This window comes from Heptranchias perlo, chromosome 1 (assembly GCF_035084215.1).
Source record: "Heptranchias perlo isolate sHepPer1 chromosome 1, sHepPer1.hap1, whole genome shotgun sequence".
Taxonomy (NCBI): Eukaryota; Metazoa; Chordata; class Chondrichthyes; order Hexanchiformes; family Hexanchidae; genus Heptranchias; species Heptranchias perlo.
This window is the reverse complement of record NC_090325.1, coordinates 115331913-115344281: the sequence shown is the minus strand read 5'-3', so window position 1 is coordinate 115344281 and position 12369 is coordinate 115331913. Positions and strand designations below refer to the sequence as shown.

The window sequence follows — 12369 nt, the reverse complement described above, 5'->3', positions numbered from 1 at the left end:
GGTTGATAACACAAGTGAGAACCAGGCAGAATATAGAAATGTTCGGAGGGGAAGTGAAAAAGGAAATAAGAGGGGCAAAGAGAGAGTATGAGAATAGACTGGCGGCCAACATAAAATGGAATCCAAAAGTCTTCTATCGGCATATAAATAGTAAACGGGTAGTAAGAGGAGGGGTGGGGCCGATTAGGGACCATAAAGGAGATCCACTCACGGAGGCAGAGGGGATGGCCGAGGTATTAAATATGAGTACTTTGCATCCGTCTTTATCAAGGACAGAAATCTAGAATGCTAAAGTGAAAAGACAAAGAAGCAGTGCAGGAAAGTGATTGGGGTAAGGATAACCAGATTGTGTCAGGAAGGGACAGAGCGTACAAACAAAAGAGTGCACTAACAAATAGGGTCCAGGTAAGAAAAAATGGTAAGACAAATAGGGCCATAGTACAAAAAAATGTTAAGATGTCTAAAAATGTTAAAAAGACAAATCTAAAGGCACTATATCTGAATGCACGAAGTATTTGTAATAAGATAGACGAATTAACAGTGCAAATAGATATAAACGGATATGATATAAATTCCAATAACAGAGACATGGCTGCAGGGTGACCAAGGCTGGGAGCTGAATATCCAAGGGTGTTCTATATTTAGGAAGGACAGGCAAAAAGGAAAAAGGAGGTGGGGTGGCGTTGTTAGTAAAGGATGAAATCAGAGCAATAGTGAGAAAAGATATTGGCTCAGAAAATCAAGGTGTAGAATCAGTCTGGGTGGAGTTAAGAAGCACTAAGGGGCAGAAAACACTGGTGGGAGTTGTCTATAGGCCTACAAACAGTAGTGATAATGGAGGGGACGGCATCAAACAGGAAATTAGAGATGAATGTAATAAGGGTACTACAGTAATCATGGGTGACTTTAATCTACATATAGACTGGCCAAACCAAATTAGTAATAATACTGTGGAGGATGAATTCCTGGAGTGTGTACAAGATGGTTTTTTAGACCAGTACATTGAGCCAACCAGGGAACAGGCTATCCTAGATTGGTTATTGTGCAATGAGAAGGGGTTAATTAATAATCTTGTTGTGCGGGGTCCTTTAGGGAAGAGTGACCATAACATGACAGAATTCTTCCTTAAGATGGAAAGTGAAGTAGTCCAATCCAAAACTAGGGTCCTAAATCTAAACAAAGGAAACTACGAAGGTATGAGGAGTGAGTTGGCTATGATAGATTGGGAAGCTTCATTAAAAGGCATGAATGGTGGATAGGCAATGGCTAACGTTTAAGAAACAAATGCATGAATTGCAACAATTATACATTCCTTTCTGGTGCAAAAACACAAAAGGAAATGCAGCCCAACAATGGCTAACAAAAGAAATTAAGGATAGTACTAAATCCAAAGAGGAGTCATATAAAGTTGCCAGAAAAAGTAGCAAGCCTGAGGATTGGGAGCAGTTTAGAATTCAGCAAAAAAGGACCAAGAGATTGATTAAGAGGAGAAAAATAGATTATGAGAGTAAACTTGCAAGGTACATAAAAGTGGACTGTAAAAGCTTCTACAAGTATGTAAAAAGAAAAAGATTAGTGAAGACAAATGTAGGTCCCTTACAGTCAGAAACGAGAGAATTTATAATGGGGAACAAGGAAATGGCAGAGCAATTAAACAAGTACTTTGGTTCTGTCTTCATGGAAGAGGACACAGAAATGCAAGGGAACCAAGAAATGCAAGGGAACCAAGGGACTAGTGAGAAGGAGGAATTAAAGGAAATTAGTATTAGTAAAAAAAGTGCTGGAGAAATTAATGGGACTGAAAGCTGATAAATCCCTAGGGTCTGATAATCTGCATCCCAGAGTACTAAAAGAGGTAGCCATGGAAATAGTGGATGCATTGGTTGTCATCTTCCAAAATTCTATAGATTATGGAACAGTTCCTTCAGATTGGAGGGTGGCAAACGTAACCCCACTATTTAAAAAAGGGAGAGAGAAAGCAGGGAACTACAGACCGGTTAGCCTAACATCAGTAGTAGGGAAAATGCTAGAGTCTATTATAAAGGATGTGATAACAGGACACTTAGAAAATAGCAACAGGATTAGACAACGTCAACATGGATTTATGAAAGGGAAATCATGTTTGACAAACCTACTGGAATATTTTGAGGATGTAACTGGTAGAATAGATAAGGGAGAACCAGTGGATATGGTTTATTTGGATTTTAAGAAGGCCTTTGATAAAGTCCCACATAAGAGGTTAGTGTGCAAAATTAAAGCACATGGGATTGGCGGTAATATACTGGCATGGATTGAAAATTGGTTAACAGATAGGAAACAGAGAGTAGGAATAAATGGGTCTTTTCCGAGGTGGCAGGCGGTGACTAGTGGGGTACCGCAGGGATTGGTGCTTGGGCCCCAGCCATTCACAATATATATCAATGAATTGGATGAGGGAACCAAATGTAATATTTCCAAGTTTGCTGACGACACGAAACTAGGTGGGATCGTGAATTGTGATGAGGATGCAAAGAGATTTCAAGGCGATTTAGACAAGTTGAGTGATTGGGCAAATACATGGCAGATGCAGTATAATGTGGATAAATGTGAAGTTATCCACTTCGGAAGGAAAAACAGAAAGGCAGCGTATTATTTAAATGGTTATAGATTGGGAAATGTTGCTTTACAAAACGGACCTGGGTGTCCTTGTACACCAGTCACTGAAAGCAAACATGCAGGTGCAGCAAGCAGTTAGGAAGGCAAATGGTATGTTGGCCTTCATTGCAAGAGGATTTGAATACAGGAGCAGTTATACAGGGACTTGGTGAGACCACACCTGGAGTATGGTGCGCAGTTTTGGTCTCCTTACCTAAGAAAAGATATACTTTCCACAGAGGGAGTGCAGCGAAGGTTCACTATACTGATTCCTGGGATGGCAGGACCGTCGTAAGAGGAGAGATTGGGTCGACTCGGCCTTTATTCACTCGAGTTTAGAAGAATGAGAGGGGATCTCATTGAAACATATAAAATTCTGACAGGGCTGGACAGACTGGATGAAAGGAAGATGTTTCCCCTGGCTGGGGGGATCCAGAACAAGGGGTCACAGCCTCAGGATACAGGGTAGGACATTTAGGACTGAGATGAGGATAAATTTCTTCACTCAGAGGGTGGTGAACCTGTGGAATTCTCTACCACAGAAGGCTGTGGAGGCCAGTCACTGAATATATTTAAGAAGGAGATAGATAGATTTCTAGACACAAAAGGCATCAAGGGGTATGGGGAGAGAGTGGGAATATGGTATTGAGATAGAGGACCAGCCATGATCACAATGAATGGCGGAGCAGGCTCGAAGGGCCGAATGGCCTACTCCTGCTCCTATTTTCTATGTTTCTATGCTGCCAGAGACTCAGTAAAGGAAGATACAGTTGAGATACTGGAGGGGCTAAAAATTCATAAAGAGGAGGTACTAGAAAGGCTGGCTATACTTAAAGTAGATAAATCACCCTGTACAGATGGGATGCATCCTAGGTTGTTGAGGGAAATAAGGGTGGAAATTGTGGAGGTACTGGGCATAATCTTTCAAACATTCTTAGATAAGGAAGTGGTGCCAGAGGACTGGAGAATTGCAAATGTTACACCCTTGTTCAAAAAAGGGTGCAAGGATAAACCCAGCAACTATAGGCCAGTCAATTTAACCTCTGTGGTGGGGAAAAATTAGAAATGATAATCCGGGACAGAATTAACAGTCACTTGGACGAGTGTGGATTGATTAGGGAAAGCCAGCATGGATTTGTTTAAAGGCAAATTGTGTTTAACTAACTTGATAGAGTTTTTTGATGAGGGAACAGAGAGGGGAGATGAGGTCAATGCAGTTGATGTGGTGTATATGGACTTTCAAAAGGCGTTTGATAAAGTGCCGCACGGTAGGCTTATCATCAAGATTGCGGCCCATGGAATAAAGGGGGCATTAGCAACATGGATACAGAATTGGCTAACTGACAGGAAACAGTTGTTTTTCGGAGTACAGTGGTGTTCACCAGGGGTCGGTGCTGGGACCACTGCTTTTCTTGAAATAAATGACTTGGACTTGGGTATACAGGGCACAATTTCAAAATCTGCAGATGACACGAAACTTGGAAGGGTAGTGAACAGTGAGGATAGTGATAGACTTCAAGAGGATATAGACAGGCTGGTGGCATGGCCGGACACATGGCAGATGAAATTTAATGCAGAAAAATGCGAAGTGATACATTTTGATAGAAAGAGGAGAGGCAATAGAAACTAGAGGGCACAATTCTAAAAGGGATACAGAAACAGAGAGATCTAGGGGTATATGTGCACAAATCGTTGAAGGTGGCTGGGCAGGTTGATAAAGCGGTTAAAAAAGCATACGGGATCCTAGGCTTTATAAACAGAGGTACAGAGTACAAAAGTCATGATGAACCTTTATAAAACACTGGTTTGGCCACAACTGGAGTATTGTGTCCAGTTCTGGGCACCGCACGTCAGGAAAGATGTGAAGGCCTTAGAGAGGGTGCAGAAGAGATTTACTAGAATGATTCCAGGGAGGAGGGACTTTAGTTACGTGGATAGACTGGGGAAGGTGGGGTTGTTTTCCTTGGAACAGAGAAGGTTGCGAGGAGATCTGATAGAGGTATTCAAAATCATGAAGGGTCTAGACAGAGTAGATAGAGAGAAATTGTTTCCATTGGCGGAAGGGTCAAGAACCAGAGGACATAGATTTAAGGAGATTAGTAAAAGAACCAAAGGCGATTTGGAGGAAAAACTTTTTTTTAAAAACACAGCGAGTGGTTGTGATCTGAAATGCACTGCCCGAGGGGCTAGTGGAGGCAGATTCAACCATGGCCTTCAAAAGGGAAATGAATAAGTACTTGAAAGTAAAAAATTTGCAGTGCTACGGGAATAGGGCGGGGAGTGGGACTAGCTGGACTGCTCTTGCATTTGCCACGATGGGCCGAAGGGTCTCCTTCCGTGCCGTAACCTTTCTATGATTCTAAGGGCCAGTAACCAGAGGACACAGATTTAAGGTGGCTATCAGGAACATAACAACGATCTGAGCACAACTCTCTGATTTACTTTCACTGGCTGGCAGGCAGTGGACGTCAACAAATCAAGACGTAGCAGATTTAAACAGCATTCTCAACTGCAGCGAAGCCACCAACTGGTACCTCAATGAGTTGCACCTCTCCACTGTCAATAAAACTCAGTTTTTTAAAGAAATGAATTTGAGATAATTTGAAGTACTCGCACTTTTCTGTTTTCAAGCATGTTCAATGGGACAATGTTCAAAAATAATGAACACAGTATAATGAGACACAATCACATTCCGACTTTTTTCAGAATCAAAAAGAGTTCTGTGACAGAAATAATGGATGCTCAAGAGTTTGTTCTGGACCGAATCACTTTTCAAAGCATCATGAACAACTCACTCCAGAACCATAACCAATAAACTTAGCTTTTGCTTGTTGCAAAATTTTTACGTAAATAGTACAAGTGTAAGACATGATCTAGAACAGGGGCTTTGATGACACTTAAGGCCTAAAAATGGCTTTTCAAGCTGGAATCCCAACTCACATCCAGTCTGCTTTGATGCTGTTTTGTCATCTGGTCCTGGAACTTAAGCCTCCTCAGCAATTCCTTAAAACCAACCATGGGCACTGGTATCAGTCTTGGAGGAAGAGAGGGAAAGAGAAAGAGAATAGTTAGAAATCTAGTTCAACATGTCATTTATACTAATCTTTTGAAAAGAGTTTTCAGCTTTTTGTAAAACAAACAACACAAAAGGAGCTCTCTGTAGTTTTCTACACACCATTAAATGAGCCAAAATTAAAATTCTGTAAAATGAGAAAAAAGAATTGCTAACATCAAATATTTTGTTATACAAAGCTAACTAAGACTCAACAGTTTGAAAACTATAAAACTTGAATGACTACGCACACTAAGAAATTAGAATGGTCCAAAGCATATGGTGCAGTAAATCACTTCAAGGCTGATTGGTGCTTAAAAGTGTGTGAACTATTTAGTTCAAGTGCATTGATAACGGAATAGTCACTGGTGCTACTCTTTAATATAAAGTGTAGTGAGGAAAAAAAAGCCATATCTGTTTGTAATTAGTTTACGTATTTGAAACATCAAAAAATTGTCAAATAAAACTGTAAATATCTCTTGAACTAAACCAGAAAGTCCCATGATACAGTTCATTTAATAAGCTTGGGAGCTCCATCGCTGTGGGGTAACTGACATGAAATTACATAAACGTTAAAAAGAATTTATAGATCATCCTTAAAGGGTCCAATCGTAGTTTATTCTCAACACAAAACATTTTGCCTCTTTTAGAACTGAAACATCAAAACCACAAAGTCATCACCCTTTCCCTGACTGCAGTAATGTGTTAACATCAAAAGAACTGAGGCCTTGACATTATACCATAAGAGATTAATGTGCGACTGCTTAATGCATTCATCTCAAATTCCTCCCTCCCCTACGAGACTATTTGTTTTAAACAGGTTACCTCCATTGCTAAAACAAAGCAGAGAGGAATTTCAGATGGACACATTCAATGTTTGCACACAACACACTTAAAATTTTGTACAAATCATGTATCTATACACACAAAAACACATTATTTAAACAAAAGCAAAAAACATCTTGATTTAACTGTTTCCACTAGTCATGCATGGGGCTTATGGGAAGGAGATAGGAAACCTACTTTTCAGGATCGGGATTGTCAACTTTAGCCTGTTCCCAAATTATCGGATCAACACCTGTAATAGAAAATGCCACCACTAATTGTAATATTCACTCCTAGAGTTGTTTGTTGGGACAGATAAAGTGAGCAACACCGCTGTATTTCTGCAACATCATACTGTGAGTCACTTAAAGTAACTTCATTTAATCAACCTTCCATCAGCTCTCAATCACAGCTCAGAGTAATATTGTTGACATTTAATAAAAATCAAACGAGTTAAAAAATATTAACATACCTTTTATTATATAGAGGTAAAACTGAGAATGAAACATAGAACTTTCATAAACCTACATTTTTAGTAGTACTGATTTGCATAATAAGCTTTCGCAATCAGACATTTCCATGGATGGCATTAATGCTGCTCCCTAATCAAAATGCCACAATGTACCCAAGTGGTGCAAGAAGATGCCAACATCCTTAAGTAGTCTCATCTTCCCATTCCTTCCCAAATTACCAGGATGAGACTTACAGAAATTGTCCTCTAGGGGGGAAAAGTCCAAGTGTGTCAGTCTGTTAACACTATGATTTTATCTTGTGTATTGTAGGTTTTGAATCCAGTGTTCTAGTGTAGAAGCTATTGAGCCACATTATCTGTTCATTTCTATATTCAGGTAATTGTTTTATACAACACTAAAGTTTCACTACATACCAGCAGGAGGGTTCTGCAGCAGCTGTTTCATCTGAGCTGGAGAAAGTTCGGTCCTGGGCAAGGCGACAACCACTCCTAATTGCATCAGGTGACTCTTCACAATATTCTGTTCCAGCAGACTGTAGAGGTTTGTTGCTGGAACTCTTCTGGAGTTTCCATTCGGAAAACGTTCAACAACATAGATCACCATCTCTGTTCTGAAAGGCAACAAATAAAAATGGTCTTTACATCCAATTTTCCTCTACGACAGTGCCAAATGTGGCTTCAATTACAAACACCATTCATCTGAACTGATAAGTTAACCAAACCAGTGGCATCTCCTGCATGCTTTGCGTGTATAATTATTTCAGTCAATTGTCTCTGTGCTGAATTAATATCATCGATCATATTCACCAAAATTGGAGGGGGGCTTCCAAACTATTTAAATTAACAGCATCTAAAGATACAGGTAATTTTGGCTTCATAACCCAGGTGACCACAGATTTGAGACCAGGAATGTCGAACACTTGAATTCATAAAGGAGGATGGGCAAATACAAACCAAGTCCATCAGTTGGGAGGTTGATCAATCAAGTTGAACTGCTACTTCCCAGAAAAATGCAATTACATAAGCGTCTCAATCCTTTCATTTATAATCTGCAAGACCTAGCAGCAGAATGTACTTGGAAGATCATTGCTATAATTTACATTTTTAAACATCAATAGGATGTTACCTTTGGGCAGCTTCAGATTGGCTACATTGTGGTTTATTTACACTAGTTTAGCAGGAAAGGGAAAAAACATTTTTAATATTTAGGTCCATAACTTTCACCATGGTCATGCATATAATGATCCAGTCATTGTTTAGCACTGAATATGCTCTTTCATAGGCCTGAAGAAGCTGGCACAGACTACGGAATTGTAATAGCTTGATTATATACATTTCCTTTATTTACCATCAATTAAACTCAACTCTCAAGTTATACTGGTACTCTAGATACAGTGCAACTGTCATAAGTATAAAGTCAGCTGTGGCCAGGGAACTATGTGCTACGCTACCCTTTTAATTCTGGGACAGAGGTTTGAATCCAGCCTAGACTGATGGGATAAAGGTCTCCTTCCTGATGGTTGTATGGGTCCTAAATGAAACAAGTCCTATGTAAAATGAGTTTAGACAATTTCAAATTAATTCCTAATAGGTGCAGATACACAAACAAAACAGCCCATAACCAGCAATCTCACTTGAAGTGGCCACAAGGAAAGCTGGTGAGGAAAACAGAAAAAAAAAAATTACACTGACACAATAAGCAAGGTTACTTCTAAAATAATGGGTAAGAGAAATTAAAGGTCATCAACCTGAAATGTTAACTCTGTTTCGCTCTCCACAGATGCTGCCTGACCTGCTGAGCGTTTCCAACATTTTCGGTTTTTATTTCAGATTTCCCGCATCCGCAGTATTTTGCTTTTGTTAAAAGAAATTGTTGGAGCAGAACAGAGAGAGTATTACCCTGCCTCTAGCTGTGTTACACCTGACTAGAGAGCGTTCAATGATGAAAGCGAGTAGAAATGTGTTTCACCTTATTATCAATTTCCCCTCGCCTTAAACAGAGATATGTAAAATAACTCGGACACACATACAGTGCACTTACTGATCATCTGGCAGTGCTCGGACTCCTTCAACATTCACGATGATTTGCTGCAACCCGCCAAGAATTTTGTGCAATGATTCCACGAGCTGTTGCTGTTGGTTTCGAATATCTGCCTCTTTTTTGTTAAAAGTCAAAGCTACCAGACCATCCTCATCTTTGTTACTGGGTATGCAGCTGAAACCAACAGTCTATGGCAAGATGAAAAGCATTAGAGTTTTAAGGTAACTTGCATTAGCAAGTCTTCAAGATCGCAATCTCAGACTGTACAAAAACGTAACAAAACTACAACATGATTGCAGATCAGAAAAGTATCTGCCTGACAATACCAACCATGCACAAGTTATAAATGTCAAAAGGTTCAATCCCTATAGCGTTGTTCACCAGATAATTTCTTTCAGCAGCGCACTACTTCCTATGCCATAAAAAGTTACAACGATGGGCTTCTAAGCCCAGTTAGCGCTCTGAATGTTGGACCAGTTTTCATGGAATAACATGATCTGGTTGCTCCAATGACAACCAGGTTAAAGTATAGAGTTCAGTTTTCAGATTGGGCTAAAAACTGGACTGCCCTTGAAGCTTGGTTTTTAAGCCAATCAGGAACTTGAATGGTGCAGAGTTTGATAGTGGAAACATGGGGGAGGTACAAGAGAGAAAATTACTTAAAACTTTAAACAAAAATAACAAAGATATAATAGGGCATTTAAGCACTAAGTAATGTGAAATTAAAATAGAAAGCAGGATACAACCAAAGTTGAAAAGAGGAAAGACGACAAAAATGGTTCCTTAATGTTTTTGTGGCCAAAAAAGTTCCAGTTTCAATTCCTGGTCTGTGTTGCATTAGCTAATCTCAGCCAGGGTGCCGCGCTCCTGGGAGAGAGAAGGTCTAAAAAAATACGGCATGGTTCCCACTTAACAATTGCTAGCCAATGATCTCTGCTGGAAAGTGCATGTGTGTGGGGATGCGGAGTGAGGATAACAATCAATTTGGCTATGAAGCCTTCCAGAATGGAATAAGACAGGAACACTCACTGTCTTGGCTCACACAGGTGGAATGCCCATTTGGGCAAAGTACGAGAGGAGTGTCCGTGTCTGTCAGCTCCCTCAAAAGAGGACAAACATGTCCTTCCCCCCTGAGAATTATTTTCCCTTTTAAGTAATTTAAGACAGTTATGGAAGAAAATGGTTGCTCTCGAAAGGTTTTAAAACCTCCACACTTGTACACAAGCAGCTTCAGCATACTGTTGGGAGTTTAAAAACTGTTTTTCTTTCCGCTCCAGTAACTATCCCAATTGCTCCAGAAGTTTTGCACAGGTGAGCGGTAATTAAACCATTTCATTACCTCTACAAAGGGAACGAGTGCACCTCAGCCATTCAGTTTGATAGCAGCCATGCTCATTTGCTACCTGTGCCTCTTGTGTCAACAGTGCCGCGGACACACTGCAGGCAGAGGCAGCACTGCCATCTGGAGGCATAGCTGTGAACCATTAACTTAACTGTGACAGAGCTCACAGCCTCTGACTCCCACTATATCAGTGGTTCATCTAACAAAAAGATTGTTGTCAATTTCAGGAGTGCTGTCAGCAAACATGCAATATAAATCGAGTACAAGATATAGAATAAACTTGTACCATTGTATCCAAGGTCACCTCTGCAATGGTCTACACAAAAGTTGTGAAAATCCTCCTTAGACCTCCAGAAAGTTCCTTTCCCTGCCCCCTATGCTCTCCACACACACAAACAATGTAAATGTTTAATTGTAAAATTATTTTTACTCATTCTCATTGGGTGAAATCCTTTTATTAATCAGTGCTTGCCTCTTTTGAAATCACCATCAGGTCTCCTTTACGGTAACAGAATGGTTGGGACTGTGACATTTCCACACCCATGTTGTGCTGTACCAGGAGAAAGTAGAACTTAAGAACGGACTTTTCCTCTTTTCCTTCCCCAGAAGGTGGAATACCATCCCGGTATTATTTTGCACTTCAATGTTAATCAATAATATATTTATGTACAAACACAAACATTTGAAGTTGCTTTTTTAAAAAAAACATTCACCTTAAATCGACAGAAAGGATTTTCTTGAGTGAACTCGACAGGAGCCAAGTTATTGTGGAAGTAGCCTTTTCCAGTTCCCCAGAATGCCTGAAGCTGGTTCCACTTAGCCAAGATAGTATCTCGCTCATCTCCCAGTAGAGTTGGTGCAGAAAGGGCACTTGCTGTGTTTATCAGTTGAGCTGACTGGGTCTGAGGCTGTAACGCCTGTCCAAAAAGCCCTCCAGCTATAAATATACAATAGCAACATGAATATTTTCTGTTGGTGGTGGGGTTGGGGGGGTAAGGATAATCTAGAGACCAGAAGAAGGGGGGGGGGGTTAAACTGAGTTGTATCATACTTACAATGGAAATCAATACAACTCATCTCTACTGCACATGCGTATGAATTTGTAGATTGCACAAAATACATGTATTACTTTCTCTCTTACCATCAATAACCTTGCAGGGAAATACAGAAGACACTTTAAATCCTTATACTTCATCAATGTCATAACTCTCAAAGTAAACTCGATTAGTTTTGAAGATTTACTATTAACTGCAGATACCATATTTGAAGTAGGTTTTTAAAAATGTTTTACGTGTTACCCCTTTTAAATTAAAATTTAGTTACAGTGTCTTGCCTTCCTATGAACTTACTTTGCTGTTGCTGCTGAGCACCAAAACCACCAAATCCTCCGAATGTGGAACCAGCTCCTAAACCCGCTGCTAGACCTGTGCCAGTACCCGTGCCAAATCCACCACCAAATCCAAATCCTTTATTCTGTGTATTCTGGAAAAGGCCTGGAAAACAAAGAAAACCATATGGAATTACAAAACCTTAAAAGCACATCATAGGCTTTCTTGGGGTTACCAAACTGATACTGTAGCTCAGGTTAATCGAAAGGCAAAATGTTAAGTCTTTTATGTATAGTTTAAAAAAGAAACTCAAAAAAAAGACAGTTCCCATAACAAAGTCTTATGAAGCAGCTACTAGCTTTTACACATTAGCTGAAATCAGCTAACTCACACAGACTAGGGGTTGGACCTGGGACATGACTCAATGCCACACCAAGTAGTGTATTTAGCTAAAGAGTCACCTGGGGAGCACTCTGATTTAATAAAACGTAGTTTAATCATTATTTGAGTTTTCTAAATTTTCTTTATAAAAGTTCTGATGGCTTGACTCTGTTTAAAGTACTTGAATATCTGGGATGCAAGTCCCTCTTATATTTTAAAGCTGCAATTTCATCAAAAATCTGCAAATCTATACAAAGTTATTTGATCTCAGCCAGCGTAGGGTTGAAGAGTGCT

At 39.9% G+C, this 12369-nt stretch overlaps 1 protein-coding gene across 3 annotated transcripts in view; it reads right to left on the bottom strand.

Annotated features, from left to right (window-relative positions):
- Nucleotides 1-12369, bottom strand: part of nup54 (nucleoporin 54) — a 50619-nt gene that overhangs the window by 8914 nt on the left and 29336 nt on the right. For all 3 annotated transcript variants that reach the window (XM_067990238.1, XM_067990222.1, XM_067990231.1), the window contains 6 exons: nucleotides 11716-11859; nucleotides 11080-11303; nucleotides 9025-9212; nucleotides 7398-7594; nucleotides 6710-6764; nucleotides 5575-5668 (listed from right to left, as the gene is read on the bottom strand). In XM_067990238.1, the coding sequence (XP_067846339.1) occupies nucleotides 5575-5668; nucleotides 6710-6764; nucleotides 7398-7594; nucleotides 9025-9212; nucleotides 11080-11303; nucleotides 11716-11859 (902 nt within the window). The remainder of the gene's footprint in view (nucleotides 1-5574; nucleotides 5669-6709; nucleotides 6765-7397; nucleotides 7595-9024; nucleotides 9213-11079; nucleotides 11304-11715; nucleotides 11860-12369) is intronic.